Source organism: Centropristis striata, chromosome 11 (genome assembly GCF_030273125.1).
Source record: "Centropristis striata isolate RG_2023a ecotype Rhode Island chromosome 11, C.striata_1.0, whole genome shotgun sequence".
NCBI classification, from domain to species: Eukaryota; Metazoa; Chordata; class Actinopteri; order Perciformes; family Serranidae; genus Centropristis; species Centropristis striata.
The window spans coordinates 11,981,891-12,001,595 of NC_081527.1; the positions used below are offsets into that span (position 1 = coordinate 11,981,891).

A 19,705-nucleotide genomic window follows, 5' to 3' on the forward strand; every position below is an offset into this window, starting at 1 on the left:
AACAATAATGCATTTATTATGTTCATTTTGTTTTCTCTCAAAAACAATTTTTTGTTTTGTTACTCATAGCAGCTGTGAGCCAAAACACTGTGCCATCGCCATGGAAACGCTACATCCACTGTGATAATAGCCGACTCTTTTCATTTAGCAATTTATGCTTACAGAGCTTAATGCCTAAAATCTGCAGTTAAACATATTACAAAAGTTCTGATGACTTGGAAACCACTTAACAGAAGGAAATTACTTCTACATCGAAATATTAAAGCTAAGATTTATTTTGTACAAGTTAATACAAACACTAGATTTTGTGAAATTGCAATTCGGAGATAAAAGTTTGAGAATAAACTACAAAAAAACAGCTCAGTTCTCTCGTTTTGCACCATGTTCATCAGTTTATCTGTGACAGTACATGGTGGGTTTTCTTCTTAACGAAGTTCTGATGACAGACAGCAGAGACATCACATGTTCAGCAGCTGCCAGAGAGCTGCCAGTCTCTCTGCGGTAATGAGACTGTTAACTTGTTTTTAGTGCACACACACAGGCAGAATAACTATTGAAGAACAACTCTGAGGCTTTTAAAACAATGTTAGGAAAATAAGGGGAACATTTTCTGTTTGAGTGACTGAGAGGGTCACACAGAAGTCACACAACTGTAACAACATCTGTGGTTTGTGTCTCGGATGTTTTTCACAGTTCAAATATTTCTATTAGTGGAGTGAAATGGCTTTGGTGGTGGAGATAATGATGAAAGATAAGCAACTTATTATTTTATCAATTAATTAGTTTGCCTGTGGCACCATTTCTCTCTCTCTCTCTCTCTTTCAGTACCCACTCTCTCTCAAACAGATTTAATTGCCTTTAAAAGTGAATCAGCTCACGTCCCTTTTTTCCAATTAGCAGAAGAAAAAGTGTTATATGAAAAACTACAGCAACAAAAAGGCAAAGCAATGACAAAAAAAACACAATAATGACATTGAATGAAAAAAAAAAGAGCAAAACAACCGAGTCAAACAGCATAAAAGAAACTTTCAGTGTCTGAACTGGTAGGATAAAACATATTTAAAACATATTTTAGATGAAGCACAATGCCTCTAGCCAACTGAATATCTCGCACCATACAGAGCATAGTAAATCACCCAGAGGTTCAGTATTTCACCCACATTATGTTGCTAAGTTCAGGGGCTTCCCAAAACTTGTCAGGTTTTCTGTCAATCACTCTAATCGCTGGCTGCTGATTGATCCAAATTAGGAGTGACCCACGTGGCCCCATAGCCTATGGCTACCTATCAGAATGCCTATAGTTAGTTTTGTTGTGTGTCCCTCTATGATTGAGTGACATTTAGTGGAAAATGTCGGGGAGGACGTTTGAGAGCGGTGCCAAGAAAAGAAAATAACGTATTAACAAGGAGTTGCGCGAAAAAGAACAACTAAAGAGCATCCCAAAGCTCATCAGATGGGCACAGGCCGTGCAGGAGGATGTAGCTGGAGAGGAGCAGGGCACCACCCGCAGCAGTGGAGGGGAGGAGGTGGGAGGAGCACACGGGTCCCAGAGAGGACCAGGCTGCAAACCAGTTAGGGGGAGACGAGTCAGATGACCCATATAACAGTGACCTGGGCTGCTGGGGGAACAATATTGACACAAAAGTGTGCGCTAATTGGGCGAAAATGGGGCCGGAGTCCTGTCAAAATGAAGATGCTGACATGTCGTCATAGGAACGCCAATATAAACAGCAGAGAAGATTTTTCTCAAAAATGCATTTCAAATGCAAACTCAGTTTCAGAGACTGGCTCTGTTATTCACCATCAGCAGGTAGTGTGCTTTGTTTGTGCAAACAGGTGATGGTTGGTGATCTTTTTCATAACATTGTTTGGAATCATGCTTTCACACATTTTGGTTTTATTATCACCATAAGTTGTTGTGTGTGGTTGTTAAATAAAGTGTCTTGTGCTTCTGCTCAAGTGGGCTCAGTGATATGTTAATAACAATATTGTGAGAGTGGGGCGCGGGTGTGACGTCAGAGAGAGGCGACATTGTTATTGTTTCAAATTTGGCGGGTAAATGGACCTGCACTTATATAGCGCTTTGCGACCACTCAAAGTGCTTTACACTACAGACTGTCCTCATTCACCCGTTCACACACACATTCATACTGGTGGCAGAGGTTACCCTAAACGGTGCCAACTGCCACCATTGGGAATTCACAAGTGAGAGACAGAAATCAGTTTATCCACAGTTCCACCAAACTACTTTTATTAGCTTTCATTAAACTAAAATCTGCAACATGAGGGCTGGGTGTTAGATTTCATGTCTCTATAGTGCAGCGAATGGAAACAGTCACCTCATCTTTCATTGTGTGTGTAATAGAAACAATTTATGAATTTTTATAAGGGCACACCATCACTATGGAGGTAATTACTGAAATAAATGTAAAAACCGCAGACAGAACACACACAAATCCTTGTATTTCTATCATTGTGAGGACCCTTTATTCACATATGCGTTCCAGGGCCGCCTAACCTCAGGGCTCGAACCACCAACCCTCCGAACCGTCGGCAGCCCGCTCTACCAACTGAGCCACAGCCACAGTGTGAAAATAAAATAAACGGAGTGTGAGTTTTAGTCAGCAGAAAAGAGCGACCTTAGAAGCCCTGTAGAATTTGGAACGCTACAAAAGTATGGTGTTTTCTGGCTCAAAGAGGGAAAACTCACTGTTGTATGTCTTGAAAGATATATATAATATCTAAGAAACAAATGCATTTTGTGACGTAAATCGAGGGGATGGGGGGGCCTACATAACCTCTAAGCCCCGGGGTCTAGGTCTAACATTAGGTTAGGCGGCCCTGGAACGCATATGTGAATAAAGGGTCCTCACAATGATAGAAATACAAGGATTTGTGTGTGTTCTGTCTGCGGTTTTTACATTTATTTCAGTAATTACCTCCATAGTGATGGTATGCCCTTATAAAAATTCATAAATTGTTTCTATTACACACACAATGAAAGATGAGGTGACTGTTTCCATTCGCTGCATTATAGAGACATGAAATCTAACACCCAGCCCTCATGTTGCAGATTTTAGTTTAATGAAAGCTAATAAAAGTAGTTTGGTGGAACTGTGGATAAACTGATTTCTGTCTCTCACTTGTGAAAAGGATACTTTGATGCACCATGATGAACAACATTAAACGCTGAAGAATTGCGGACTAGACTGTGGAGGAAGTAGTTAATGTTGTTTGGAGATTCCACGGGAGGAAAGAGGCGGTGATTTGACTGCTAATAATACTAATGATTGTCACATTAATGATACCTGAGTCAGCAGTGGGCGGTCCTCACTGTGTGTGTGTGTGAGGGAGAAAAGCAGCAACCAGCTTACATTAGTTTGACAGAGAAACTCATTATTCCACCGAAGACACAGTCACAAATTTGAATGTTGCATTGAATATTGTCAAACTTGTTTTGTCTGAGACTTTTGTTTTGTCAAAGTAAAATAACATTTTAGAAAAAGACAAAAAATGCCTGAATTATCCATTGCAGATGGTGTATTGTAATTGTCTGAGTATTGTTCCCATTACTTTAACAAAACTTCTTTGTATGTGGCATAAAACACTTTTCAATAACCCTATTAGGTCCTTTCTTATGTGTCCTTTGAGACGATTATTTATTTAATTCAATTTATTACATTTGAATTTTATTTTATCAATTTATTTATTGTTCATTTATATTCATTTTATTTATTATATCTGAATTTATTTGAATTTATTTTATATATATGTATTGTATGTATTATATGTATTATATATTATATTATAGATGTATTATATACCAACTTACTTACTTACTTAAATTGCTGTAAATGCACCAGAATTTGATCAGAACCTGGACAGATGTTACAAAGTCAAAAAGATAAAATGACAAAAATTTGATTTATTTAATGTATACACTTGCAATGACTAGAGAATATTACATAGAATATTATATTCTGTGTAACTTGGTCCATTTTAATGTCCACCTCAATAGCAGGATATATATTTACACATATAATACACAGAACAACAACAACAACAACAACAACAACAACAAAAATGATTGCACCATCTGTACTCACTACCGAAAAGCACTTACATCCTAAAGCACTAACGTCCTAAAAGGGCTCAACTTAGTCCACGCCACTTATTCTTGCTTATTCTTGTGTTGTTTCTCGACTTTATCCTTGCTTGTGTTGTATGATCTCTCAAATGTGTGTTGCTTCGGATAAAATCGTCTGCTTAATGAGATTGTGGATGGAAGATTGTAGACATTGTAGGATATAGCAAACGCACACTATAAATGAGATACATCACTTAACTGTGAGCTTATTCTTTGATTCTTCTCTAGCAATTCTTAATTAATTATTGATTTTAGTGACATTTAATGTTCATTTAATATTTCTTTGGATATTAGTAAATGGATTGCATGTGTTCAGATACAGTTTCCTGCAGCAGCAGAATGGCTCAGAAGTCAACCAAACACGCTGCATCTGATTTCTCCTCTGTGTTTAAAGGTGTTAGTGAGTAAAAAATAAGTCTTAATAAGCAGACAAATACACAGGATTAGGCTATTTATCAAGCTATCAAGTCAGCTATAAATCAATATGCTTTTGCATTAAAGCTGGGGTCTGCGAATAGGAATGCTCCAATGCAGATGTACGTGCACATCCCTTGAGATGGTGAAAATCTGATTCAATGGCAAAATAATTCTGCAGAAAGAGTTGCGATTCCAGCATTGGCTGCTTACACTGCAAAGACACCAAGAAAAGGAAGATGGACTTATTAAAAAAGATACTTACAATAAATGCAATAAATCATGTGTCAATATCTGCAAAGCGTTTCACAGATTGAGAGAAAATGTTGCTAATAATTAGCCTTCTGCTAACTGTAGCAAAAGGCTATGGCTGTCACTAGCTCTTTAGCTCACCAATATGTTTAGCGACCACTAGCAGCATCTTCACACCATCTCTCTAATAGTGCTGCTAACAGTAGCCAGCTGTTTTTTTTTGCCTTTTCTATGCAGAAAACTGCCTACCCCAGCTTTACTACATGATGCATAACAGAAGACACATTTAAAATATATTTAGAATTTAAATTTAAAAAAAAAACTGAGTGTGTTTCAACTTGAATACACTCTCTTTAGCAAAGACAGACCCAAAGATCATATGTGGCAACCAATGACACATAGATATATATAACCACACACACACACACACACACGGATACCCCAGTTGAATATTTCCATTACTCACAACTTTGTTTCACTCCCAGCCCTGAATTAAGACACAAATTACAATCACATCTGCACCGACATATTAAACATCTGTTCATTTAAAACTTGGCACAGGTCTGTCAGTAGCGAGTGTGTGTGTGTAGTTTTATGTTTCAAGTATGTTCAGCTGTGCAGTAGTGTTAGTAGTGGCTCACATGATAAAAATGTTTAATATCCTGCAGCCACCTGATGCATGATGTGAAAACAAAGTACAGAGGACCATTAGCACTGATGGCTGCACTCTGTCTGAGCGGGCTGAGCCAGATATCGTCTCCACTGAGAGAATGAGAGAAAGGGTGGTGTGTGTGTGTGTGTGTGTGCGGAAGATAATGAAGACATGTCTCTTGTCACAAACACAATAGCACAAGCACTCAGACACAAAACCCATTAAAATTTGTATGGGAGTGGATTCAATGAAAATGTTTTTTTTGTCAATTTCTCTGAAAAAATACCTCTCACTCGTATCACCATAATCCAAAATACTAGTTAACCCTTAAAGACCGACTGTAGACAAGTTTCTAGGGGTCAGGGGATCAGGGCAGGTGTGAAAGAGCAGGTAGACAGTAGAAAAAAAGTGGGGTATATCATCTGAAAGCTGGTACCCTGAAGATTAATTTGTGAGGCAGCTCAGCACTGTAAGTAGGGGCTTAACACATTATGATTGAAGTACCTGATGATGACCATTCGCATGTACAATTAAGTCTCATTAGTTGTTACAGCAAGTTTTGGTTGATAGCAGATTGGATTCAAATTTTAACCATTTGACCACTTCAGAACTTGTAAAAATGGTGAAAAACACTTTGCAGAACACCATAGGAGAATAAAACACGTTGTGATTTAAACAGAAAATGCTCTCACTGCAGTGAAATGACGACTATGCGGACTAACACATCATCATACATAAATCGATAAGAGCCTTAGCTTTCAAGTGATACCCAAGTTATGCAATTCCAAGAGTATACAGAAGTATTCAAATACAGTCATGGAAAAAAATATTAGACCATTATTAGACCCTTGTTTCTTTAATTTCTTGTTCGTTTTAATGCCTGGTAAAACTAAAGGTGCATTTGTTTGGACAAATATAACGATAACAATAAAAATAACCCATAAGAGTTTAATTTAAGAGCTGATATCTAGACATTTTCCATAATTTTCTTGATAATGACTTATTGACTTACAGTATTATCAAGAAAACCATGGGAAATGTCTAGATATCAGCTCTTCAATTAAACTCTTATCAGCTATTTTTGTTATCATTGTATTTGTCCATGCAAATATACGTTTAGTTGTACCAGGCATTAAAATGAATAAAAAGAAACTGAAGAAAAAGTGTGGTCTAATAATGTTTTACATGACTGTACAATAGGAAAAAATAACTAATAATTTATATGTCATACGAAGAAACTGCATGGGATAAGTGCAAAGTGGGCGTGTCCGTAGGCGACCATTGAGTTCACCACATACACTGTACTCTGAGCTCCAGGCTTCCGAGTACGAGGCGAGCTGAAACATTAAGATGTGTTGAACGCACATAGAGTACACATACTTTGCATAGACACAGTTGACCTACACTGACATGTGGCTGGCTGTGTGTGGGAGATTAGCATTCAAAGTGCACTTACAAAACAACTGTCAAGTAATAGTGTTTTGGTGTGTTTGTGTATGTGGGAGGAACAGATGTGTGTTGACGCTGCATGGGTTTATCAAACGCATCTAATCAACAATACACCACAGGTTATATACCCGCAGGACAAAACAAACAACTACAGTATATTAACAAGCTGATACGATCAAATAAAAATCCAAAAAAGGGAAAGAAAGTGAAAAAAATAGGCTTAATGAGAGAACAGAGATAAAAAAAAAAAAAGCAGAGAGCAGAAGAAGAAATAAGATAGAGTAGTGTGGAGAGAGTAAATGAGCCTTGGCTCCCCGGTGTAATGAGCTTGGCAGGCTGCAGCAGTAGCAGCAGTGTGATTGGACGCCTGTGTGGAGCGGCAGCAGTGGTGGAAGAAGAAAAAATCTGATAAAGCTGGATGATGGCATTGCAGCGCTGCAACGCCTCCGCCAGCACCGAGCAGCGTGACGGCATGAAGACAGTAAAGCATCACCGTCAAATTTCTGCAGACGTCACCGACATGCTGTCATCACCAAATCTCATTGTTCCACTTTGCCCAGAAAGGAAACTGGTCTTCACTGTGAACCCCTCGTGAGCAGGAGTGTGTGTCTAAATGATGAGAGGAAGCAATGAGGCTTTACCTCATTTAATCTGTTTATCTTGCTCTCTCCATGTGCACTCTTTTCCTTCTACCTTGTGGTATTCCTACATGCATTTTTAGTTGTGAACTGAATGCAAATAGCAGCATTCTCAGCAGAAATAAATGGGCTTTTTTAATGTATGAGCCATTAATCCTCCAAGGGAACAAATACAGGTGCATCTCAATAATTCAGAATATCATGGAAAAGTCAATTTCCAGTAGTTCACATTTCCATATTAAAATACCTTTTAAAATTGGTCTTTTGTAATATTAAAACATTTTTTTGAGACACTGAATTTTGGGTCTTCATTAAATGTAAGCCATAATCATTATAATGAAAAGAAATTGAATAAATTAAGGCCCCATTTACACGAGGACGCTCGCGGGTAAAAACGACAAAATATTTTATCGGAAGTGCCTTTCGTTTAGACGGTGACGGCGTTTTGGGGGCTTAAAGACGCAAAAATCTGAAACCACCTTCCAAAGTGGAAAAGTTAAATACGCTCCGCCGTATCGTGTTCGTCTACACTGCCAAGACGCAAAACTCTGCTCAGCCAGACGGCTGTGAACGAGACCTGGGAGATCTAGTGGATGATGGATAACTTTGTGAAAGGAGTAGCTGATGAAAATGTGTGGCGTGAAAACTTCTGCATGCCCAAAGATGCTCTTATCGCTTTAAGTGATGCCGCCTGGCATGCATACAATCGAATTTCACACACTTTTGCGTCACCGTATGCACGCAGATTTCCTCCCGAAAATGCTCGTCTAAACGAGGAATAAAACGCAACGCCACTTTTGCGTCTTCTGTTCAGACTGTCCTCGTGTAAACGTAGCCTAAGACATGAAATGTTTCATTCTGTGTGTAATGGATCTATATAATGTGTTATTTCCACTTTCTGAATTGAATTACTGACATAAATAAACTTATTTATTGAGATGCACCTGTACATAAGGGGGAAAAAATGTTTTTGCAAAAACAAGCTTCTTAAATGAGAACTGAAATGTTTTCAACAGGCAATTCTGATCTGTGACTAACTGCAGGTGCGTCTTGCAAAAACAACAATGATTCAAAGTGTGTGTGGATTCGTCTGATTCCATTTAGAGAAAGACAAAGAGACAAAGTATGGAGTGATCGTCACTCGTTGTCTACTCACCTGGAGGCTTTGAGGATTAACGCCAAACGGCCTTGGCATTAAAACTATTGGGATTAAAACGCTGCAGTTGCTTTGTGAAAATAAGGAAGAAAAAATGTGCTTGTTTGCATTAAATGAATGAGCGTATGGAGAAACATGCTCATTGGCTTTCTTGTTAGGTGGGATGATTGATACCACTGCGTGTTAAATCCACAGCTACAGCCTGGAGACAGTTATCAGCTTGGGTTAAAGACTGGGAACAGGAAACAGCCAACCGGGCTCTGTCAGAAAGTAACAAAATCACCTATACACACACGCTGATTTATTAACATGCTTTATCTTGCGTTTGAGTGTAAAAATGACATGTTGTGGTTTAAGAGGAATTTATGTGTCCAAGTTGGCCGATAACAGCGACTGCACGAAGACTCCAGGAAGTCACTGCTTCCAGCCAAGAAATATCAATCACTCTGTCATTTTTAGTCTTCAGTTTTTGGAGGGATTTAACAAATGAGGTATGAGGTGGATTTTGTTACATTTTTACAGACCCAGGCTAGCGGTTTCCATCACGGACAGTCTTACTGATATTCTATCTTACTCTTTGCAAGGAGGCGAATAAGTGTATTTCCACATATGTCAAACTATTCCTCTAAAAGGTGCCATATTGAGAAAAAAGTGAGGTTTTCATGAATATTTTATAATAAAGCAGGACTAGGTGGTATGTACTGTGCCGTCAGTACGTCCATAAGGTTGTGTCAAAACTAGATAGAAAATGTCACTACAGTGCCATTACAGTTGTTCCCTGGCTGCAATGATGGTGCCACAGACTTGAATTGGATATGAATGCTGTAGGTCTCTAGTTTGTCAAGTTTCATGAGGCTGTGATAATCCTAGAGGTCACAGCAAATTTATAAAGTGAGGTCAACGCTCTCACTGCAGTGAAATGACCACTATGGGGACTAAAACATCATCACACATGAATAAAATGATTGAATTGAATCAACAAGAATCTCAGCTTTCCAGTGATACCGAATTTATGTAATTACAAGACTGTTTAGGGACCACAGTATGTACAAGTATTCAAATACAATAGGTGAATATAACTAGTAATTTATACTTCATAAGAAGAAACTGCATGAGATTAGCGTGGGCATGTCTGTAGGCGACCAATGAGTTCACCACTTACACTGTACTCTGAGCAGGACTATGTATTGTGCCTTTAAACAAGCCGCCAGGACGTCCATAAGGTTGTGATGTTACAACTAGATAGAAAATGTTGCTACAGTGCCATTCCAGTTGTTCCCCGGCTGTATAAAAATGATGGACAAAGTCATTGTGACAACACCAAAGGGTTTGCATACAATTTTGAAGCCGCAAGATTTGCATCTTGCTTCTTGGTTTTTGCCAACCAAGCTAAGCTAATGCTAGTATTAGCTAGCTAGTTTTGTTAGCAAGGGGCAAAATTAACAATTGACATTGTTTTTCCGTACAACCAAATTGAATCATCATTAAATCAACTTCACTTTTCAGAGATTGGCACGGACAACAGAAACACTGACTAATCCAATCAGAGTGGTCTTTTTTTTGGAGAGGATCTTAAAGAAACCCCAAAATTATGAATTAAGTTTGAAAATGAACATAATATTCATTTATTTATTATCCTTAACCAATTATCCGCACTCGGGCCATAGAGGGCTGGAGCCGATCCCAGCTGACATTGGGCGAGAGGCGGGGTACACCCTGGACAGGTCGCTAGACTATCACAGGACAGACACATAGAGACAGACAATCACAATCACATTCTCATTCACTCCTACGGGCAATTTAGAGTCACCAATTCAACCTAAGTGCATGTTTTTGGACTGTGGGAGGAAGCTGACACGGGGAGAACATGCAAACTCCACACAGAAGAGCCACAGTTTGGAGTCGAACTGGCGACCCACTACAACACCGTGTAGCCCTGAACATATTATGCACCCTTTAAACCATCCTGCAGAACAGTTCATGTAAAAGAAGAAGCTGAATGTGTTTGGGGAGCCACACAGACACAGACCTGTTGATATTTTTTTTTTTTTTGTCTTAAAAAGGTCACTGCTGGGATCATTTACACTCTAATTAAAACAACAAATCATATAATATCAAATTAACTTGAAACAAATCAATTGTTTTAATTGTATATTAGCATTCAGCCCAGTATAATAATGCTCGGGCACTTTTCGATTGCAATCGCATCATCACATGCTGATCAATATCTAACTTGCATATTGATTCCCCTCAAGACAAAAGATCGATTTTGGTACGTAAAAAGCATGAAAAGCTTGAGCATTATTGCTTTGTGAGACATGAGACACCCACTCAAACCATTAACACCATTAAACCAGCCTGTGTGGTTTCCACATATATCAGCATCCTCCCTTCACAGCCAATTTAATGAAGGTGTGTGTGTCGTTATCTCGGCATCCTTCCAGACTACACACACTCTCCAAGGACTCTTGATTAGGGGCTTTGAAAAGCGATTAAAGTCCTGTAATTTGAATGGGGTATCCCCAAAGATCATATGTGGCAGGCAAGAAGACCAATGACACATATATATAACCACACACACACACACACACACAAAAAGACAACCTTATTAAACCCACTCTGTCTGCTCAGTGTGTGGGCGGCCAAGAGTCCCTCAGGTTTTGTGTGTGTGGAGAGAAAGAGGGTTATTTTTTTGTGTGTGTGTGGGCATCAGAGCCGCTGACGTCTGAAAGCTTGGGGTTATTACGGCACGAAGGGTAAAGTCAAACCTGCAAACACACACACACACACACACACACACACACACCAGGAGGCATCGGTCCTTGAGAGGAGAAGAATCCACTTACAGAGACGGAGACGGAGAGCCACAACATCCACCACCACCTACCATTAGATAGACCTTTTTCCCATTGTATATGATGAATTCTTTCAATTCCACTTATTAGATGACCTTGTGTGTGTGTGTGTGTGTGTGTGTGTGTGTGTGTGTGTGTGTGTGTGTGTGTGTGTGTGTCATAAGCTGTTGTAAATGGTTAATGTTTGTCTATAGGATATACTTGTGGTAGACCTACACCATGATGACAATATACCAGTATTATTTAATGTAGTACAAAATATTTATTAATGGTGTAATATAAGACATTCTGAATAATAATAAATCAATATAGCAATAGCAATATTTGATTCTAAGGATACAGCAGAGACATTTTTAACTCTCGTTTTTTATTACTATTTTATTGTTTTTTTATTTATGATTATATTTGTGTATGATTTTATTGTATTTTTTTGACTTGACTAATTGCTTCCTGAACAGAGAATGGACTCACACTCCCTATGTGTGTGTGTTGTAACTTATCTGTTCTTTGTCTTGTAGCCGGCCTGCTGTGTGAATGGGAGTCCCTTCCTTTAAACCTGTGTGCCCTGCCCGTTCCCCCCTCCTCCCTACCGTCATGGTCAAGTCCCAATGGCTAGATAACAGACGCCGATCTGCACTGTGCCTTCTACAGCAATTACTATTGATAGCGATGGGTTCTCCCTCTGGTCTGTATGTGAGCTCAACCCCCATTAACACTGTTAGCTCTGAAGAAACTGGAAACTTCTCTCTTGATCTCCTATGTTTCCAGGTCCTATGTCTCCATGGTCTTATGTTCCAGGTCCTATGTCTCCATGGTCCTATGTTCCAGGTCTTATGTTCCAGGTCCTATGTTCCCAGGTCCTATGTCACCATGGTCCTATGTTCCCAGGTCCTATGTCACCATGGTCCTATGTTCCCAGGTCCTATGTTTCCAGGTCCTATGTCTCCAGATCCTATGTTCCCAGGTCTTTTGTTCCAGATCCTATGTCTCCAGGTCCTATGTTCCCAGGTCTTATGTTCCAGATCCTATGTCTCCAGGTCTTATAATCCCAGGTCTTATGTTCCAAATCTTGTGTCTCCAGGGCTTATGTTCTAGGGTCCTATGTCTCCAGGTCTTATGTTTCTTATGTCTCCAGGTCTTATGTTCTAGGGTCCTATGTCTCCAGGTCTTATGTTTCTTATGTCTCCAGGTCTTATGTTCTAGGGTCCTATGTCTCCAGGTCTTATGTTCCCAGGTCCTATGTCTCTAGGTCTTATGTTCTAGGGTCCTATGTTTCCACAGTTCAGCTGACATAGACTAACCCTTATGTTGTGTTTCAGTAAAAATGGACCCATTTCAAATATATTTTATAAAGATTTTCCAGTTAACCCTACCCCTACCATAACCTGTTTGGAGATGGGATAGTCAGCTCACCTTCACCTTCACCTGACCTTTGACCTATTTCCTAACCTCATTCAATGTATAAATGGGAATTAAACCTGGACTTAGATCTCCTTTATAACCCAACATTCTCCTGTATTTTTTTTCACATTTTTTGCTTAGGAACATGTTTTTCATGTTCGTAGTATGTGCTATATAGAGCTGAGAAACGTAGAACCACGACCCCATTTTGACTCAGTCAAATCCATGATTTGTAGACAATCCTGACGTTGTTTATTAGACTTATTTACTTACTTATTTACTCTATTGTATAAAACACTATAACACAAATGTATGATGCCATGTGTCTCAACATAAGAGTAATATACTGATATAATATGTAGAAGTAGAACAGTCATAAGGGCCAACTGTCCACATACTATTGATGCTTTAACCCTTATGTTTTCCTTAAAAAAACTGACTAATTTGTCCCTACAAGGCCAAAAAAAATCAATTTTACCAAAAACTGCTCTAAAAATGTATATATTAATATTTTTTTCGACTTTAAACAAGTCAATCTTTTACAACTACTTCAGCCTGAAATATACATATCAAATTTTAAGGATTTGTTTGGAGTTTTTAACCCTTTAAATGCCAGTTCGTTTACATAACTCCAGGGTTTTTTTTTACTGAAAAAACAAAACAAAATGAATTTCAATTAAAAACAATTGAAGGAGAATTTACTAATTATTATTTTAATGCCCTGAGATGGGTCAATGATTGGCAGCAACACTGATTGTGATGCATCATTATTTTTTCTACAAAGTGAGTTTTTTTTTTAAAAGGCTACTGTCTCCCTAAGGCCACAAAATGTCACCTTCCCCAAAACTGCTGAAAGAAAAAAAAAAAATATATATATACACACACATTCCCCACAAACACAAACATTTTTCTCCTCATATAAGTGACATTTTGTATGTTGGATAGTAAAGTAGTACCAGTATCAGAGTAGTTTTACAATGTGATATTACTTTTACTTAAACAAAGGTTCTTCATATTTTTTAAATGTTCACCTACAGAAACATACAGTATACTCTAGCCATCTTCTAAATATAGGAGTGCAAAGTGACTGAGACACCTGCGGCCAGATTTTTACAGCACGCAGAGAAAATACGAGTCATCTTTTATTTTTAATTTGTAATTTCAATCTGTGCGCAATTAGTGCCTGGTTAACTGGCAATCCTGCGTCGAGATTGGCCTGCAGGAGAAATCAGAGGCTCAGTAAGAGTAGCGAGGGAGATTTGTCAGAGATTACTTTTTTTTTTTTAATAGATGCACTGTAGAAGGCCCACTGTTCAGTGCAGTTTCATATGAGAATTTCTGAATAATTTATTATGATTACTCATGAAAATATAATATAGTCTAGGAGCCGTAGGGGGATTTATAATTTATGATCTATCAGAGGAAATGAAAAAGAGAAGGGATTGCATCATAAGACCCACAAAAGTTTAGGATTTAGCTAGTAGAGTTATAAATTATAATTCATTCAAGCCAATTTTCCCAAACACAAGCTTTCCTTTTTAACACCAGTTGAATAGTATTTCGGATTCCAGACTCACAACTCCAGGCACAGAAGCAAAGCTGCTGGAGATTCATTCATTAAATGTTATATAGTGAAAAGAAAGCGTGACACCTTTGTGGTGTTTTCCTCATTAGAAGTGGCAGTGTATTTGGGTTGTCGGCTGTGTTTTGTTCAGTGAATGGTTGTTTTATAAAGCGGACAGAGACCTCAGGAGACTCTTTGAAAGAGCATTTCAATGGGAGCAAAACTATCCACGTGCACTATACTCTGCCTGTGAGACTGATTTATTTGAAAAAGCCTGACAAGAAAAAAGAGTCAAATTTAAAAGCAACCCACAGAAATCATGTCTGGTAGTGTTCTTTTCTCTCAGGCTTTCAGAAACTGTGTTGTTTCTCATTAAAGGTCAAAACCAGTCTCCAGACAAAGATGAGAGGCTATAGAGCAATCAATATAGTTAATTAGTAACACTGACAGTTTGTCCCCACGAGTCCTTTTCTGTTGAAAGAGGCACATGGAGCTCACGGTGGAGCTTTATGGTCGAAGTGATTGATGAAGTCTGTCCAGTCAAAGCCTTTTTTATAAACACAGGATTAAAACTGTATCAGAAATCAGACTAGAAATACTCTTGGTGGTGCATTTGAAACATTTTAAAACTGGTTTGGATGAAACATTCTCATATATGGATCAATAACAAACTGTGGTTTGTGTTGCACCATTGATGCAACTCAAACAAACATATAATAATCAATAATGGGTTAAATGCTGAGTGTGTGCTTTGTAATAGCAGCAGTGTGATGACAGTCTCATGTTGGTGGTGCTGACTGTGTTGAAGGCGCTGACCTTGGTGCTGAAGTTTGGTATTTATGACTTGATCTGAACCATTGTCTGCCTTTTGACCTGCATTCCTGCACCATATATGGATAAACAAACTATTAATAATTAGTCAATCCAGCCTGTTGAACCACATGTGGTTGTAGTCTAGCATTCTCATATTGCATTATCTCAGTTGTACATGGACCTGTTCATATGCTGTTTTTAACTGTGGAAGTTTAATGGTAAGTAATGACAAAAAGCAAATATAGGCAGATTTTTTTTTTTTTGCTGAAAATAAAAGTTTTTTGTCTTTTTCGAGGCTACATATGAGATATTGGCATGGTGGCTCCTGGGATGCTGGCATTTACCTCTGAGTCTGACAAATGGGATGCAATAAAAACTATTGGATACTGATTTTTTAATGCAGATATGAGATCCTGGGAAACCTGTGTGGCTGCGCTCACAGCCCGCACGTCACGCGCCTGACATCAGCACACAGCTTAAATACCCGCAGCACAGAGCGGTGTAAACAGGAGCAGACACACCTTCATATGGGCGCATCAGGACTCAAACACACTAAACAGAAGAAACACTTCAGTGTAGTGCCCTTTATGCTGCGTTAGAAACAGGCTGTAATTTTATTCTAAATGATATATTTTGGAGAGCAAGTTTTCTAAACATCGCAGAAAGTTGTTGCACTTTAACCTTTGTGTATTGTTGGTTTTAATAATGATCAACGACACTCTAACGTTTGGAGAACTGGACACGAATGTTTCTGAGCCGCTGCCGCCTCTCTCCCTCACCCAGAACCACAGTGTGTTCCCTGCGCTCCGGCTGGAGTCCAAGTCTCTGGTCACGTCAGCCACGATGTTCGCCGTGGGAGTCCTGGGGAACCTCATCGCCATAGTTGTGTTGTGCATCTCCAAAAAGGAGCAGAAGGAAACCACTTTCTACACTCTGGTCTGCGGGATGGCCATCACGGATCTGTTGGGGACGTGCTTCACGAGCCCGGTGGTGATCGCCACATATGTGGCCAACCGCTGGCCGGGAGGCGTGCTGCTGTGCCACTTCTTCTCCTTCTCCATGCTCTTCTTCGGCTCAGCCGGGATGTCCATCCTGTGCGCCATGGCTGTGGAGCGATACCTGGCCATAAACCATGCGTACTTCTACTCCCAGCACATAGACCGGTCCATGGCGCGCTTTGCGCTCCTGGTCACCTACCTGGCTAACATTGTACTCTGCATTATGCCCAGCTTTGGCTTCGGGCAGCACGTCAGGCACTTCCCCGGGACTTGGTGCTTCCTGGACTGGAGGGCGATGGATCCACTTGGAGCCTGCTACTCCTTCCTGTACGGCGGCGTGATGCTGGTGCTGATCGCCGTGACGGTTTTGTGTAACTTGGCGGTGTGCAGGTCGCTCGTGGGGATGAACCAGAGGACAGGGATAGTCAGGACGGAGCTGTGTGAGCAGGGGGGGTCACGGCGCCGCTTCCCCCGGCTGCCCTCAGTCACCTCAGCGGCGGAGATCCAAATGTTCTGGCTCATGATCTTCATGACCATCGTGTTCCTGGTCTGCTCCATCCCTTTGGTGGTAAGAGCAACAGCTTGTTTTATTTAAACTCCGTGTTTTAATGCGATATTTACGCACGGTGCGTGCCAAGTATGATTGCTTTCTGTTTTTGGGTAAATAAAACAAATCCTCTGTCTGACAGGTGCGGATCTTTGTGAACCAGCTGTACGACCCTGCTTACATCTCCGCTGGGGGGAAACCTGACTACCGGGGCGACATGTTGGCGATCCGCTTCGCCTCATTCAACCCTATATTAGACCCCTGGGTGTACATCCTGTGCCGGAAGAACCTGCTGCTGAAGGGCTGCGAGAAGCTGAAGAGGTCAGTGGCCCACCTTAAGGACGGGCAAGGTGACAACAACGACTGGGTCGGAGGTCAACACTCCCCTCCGTCTTTAAACAGCAATGACACCAGTTACGCGTCAATACGCACGGCCAGCTACAGGAACGACGTGGAGCACCGGATGACCATCAAGAATACATCCTTTACGGACTTCGCAATGAGGCAAGCGTGGGAGTACGACACCGCCCGGGTCAACTTTCACCCCTTCAGCGTCGAGTCCACCGCGATAATCGGCTGTGAGGCGGAAGCAGCATCTGCCTCCAAACAGGACGCGGCAGCCAAGTCGTCTCCGGGACGCAGCGCCACGCCGCTCCTCTCCGCGCACTACAGGAAAGTGGACATTGTCACGTGCACGTTCAGCACACCGAGTTCATGTCAGTCAGCGAAATGCCTTTGATGAACATTTACCTGCAGCTTTTAATTCAGCTGTGAAAAAATCCACACTGCCAGTGATAAACTCCAAACTATCACATCACTTTTTATGGTTTTGAGCTACCAAAGAGCCACATCAGCTTGTATCAAACACTTGAAACAGCACTTACAAACTTACTGACTGACTGAAATCATCTCAACATCAGCTCTGAGTCTTTGATGACTTAACCTGCTGCACAAACATCTCGTAATGTATATTTTCAGGTTTATTTAAAGCTTAGAGGAACAAAAGTTCTTCAGTTTAAGTGCACTGACAGCATCTTTTCCATATCAGCCAGAATATCTCTACATTCAGGTGAGGCCCAGTAAAACACAGTGAACCAACCTACTACAGGCCAGAGATATACTTGCTGTTAACTTGTGTGACAGTGTAGAAGCAGTACTCACCATTGTCACAACATGCTTCATTTTAGGGCCTAACATATCATCTACGATGGCTCTGCTGTCTCTTTTTTTGGCCATGATTTCAGAATTAACAATGTAAAGCAAGTAACTTCCTGGAGCGTTGCCATGTTTGTTATTTACATCCTGCAAATCAGGTAATTCTATAAGGTCTGACTTTTCTGGTGTGCCCTCTAGTGAAATCCTCCAGTAACATGCGTCGTACACAGGAAAGTTTGTGAGCAATTCAGCGGTTAAACAGCAAGTATTTATTCAGCCTTAAAGGGACAGTTCACCCCAAAATAAGAATAGAAGCAAACATTCTTCCTCTTACCTGTAGCGCTGTTCATCAATCTAGATTGTTTGGTGGGAGTTGCAGATTGTTGTAGAGATATCTGCCTTTTTTTTCGATTCCAGTGGAACTAGATTGCACTTGGTTTATGGAGCTCAAAGCATTTATTTTCTCGCATTACAAAGTCTAGATTATATTGACTAACCAGGTCATGATTTTGCTGTTTTTAACTTAACAAGCTGATTGCTATCCAGTTCCATTAAATTACAGAGAGGGCAGATATTTCTCAACACGCAACTCACACAGAAACAATCAATATTAATAAACTGCTCTACAGGTAAGTTTTTGATTTTGTTTTTGACTGTGTAGAGAGTTTGGTGGACACTGAAGGGACAGAGTATGACAGGTGAGCGTCACTATGGCTGCTGGAACAAAACTGGTGATGTCTATTTATTTATTTATTTGTTCCAGTATCCTCCAGCAAAATGAGTTGGACCAATATCTGCAATTGTAGTTGAATCTGATTTTCTCGACAATAAGACGTCTGCTCAAAATACACTGACATTTTCCAAACAGGGAAATTTATTAAAAATATATCATACCCCATGGGTACAAATAAAAAAGAGTGACACTCTAAGAGTTTGATTTACTGTATGAATCCATATGTGCCATTAACAGTTCATTTGTATTCATTATGTGTTGTTGTTACACTTGATTACATACAGTCATGGAAAGAGATATTAGACCACCCTTGTTTTTTTCTCCTTGCTTTCTTGTTCATTTTAACGCCTGGTACAACTAAAGGTACATTTGCACAACAGAAATATATCACAATAAATTGTGACAAAATTAAAGAGCTGATATCTAGCCATCCATGGTTTTCTTGATAATGATTTTGGTTATTATCAAGAAAACCATGGAAAATGTCTAGATATCATCTCTTAAATTAAACTCTTATGAGCTATTTTTGTTGTTATCATTATATTTGTCCAAACAAATGTACCTTTAGTTTTACCAGGCATTAAAATTAACAAGAAATTGAAAAAAACAATGGTCTAATAATTTTTCCATGAATGTACTTCAAAATCGACATGCTGCTAATTTTCTGTGTTGCATGATGCAGGGAGAACTGAATGTAGATCTTTTGAACCTGTTAAATCTTGTTTTATATTGCACATTTATATTTAATGTTTTGATAACTACGGGTCGGAAAAAATAGTGTTGTTGGTGTTGGCTGTATGACCTGTCGTGTTTTGCAGATAAATAAAATGACAGCACAGTACTGAGTTCTACCTGTTCTGCTGGTTTTAGAACCACAATATTCTCCGCTGGACAGACAGGCGGCAGGAGAGAGACTCTTCTTCCAGTTCAA

General features: G+C 39.8%; 1 protein-coding gene across 1 annotated transcript; it reads left to right on the plus strand.

The window, feature by feature from the left end:
• The first annotated feature begins 16,046 nt into the window (after positions 1–16,046).
• ptger4c (prostaglandin E receptor 4 (subtype EP4) c) lies at positions 16,047–17,625 on the plus strand. The gene is made up of 2 exons (XM_059344824.1): positions 16,047–16,907; positions 17,029–17,625. The coding sequence occupies exons 1-2, from the start codon at positions 16,047–16,049 to the stop codon at positions 17,623–17,625; spliced, it is 1,458 nt and encodes a 485-aa protein (XP_059200807.1).
• The last annotated feature ends 2,080 nt before the right edge of the window (positions 17,626–19,705 follow it).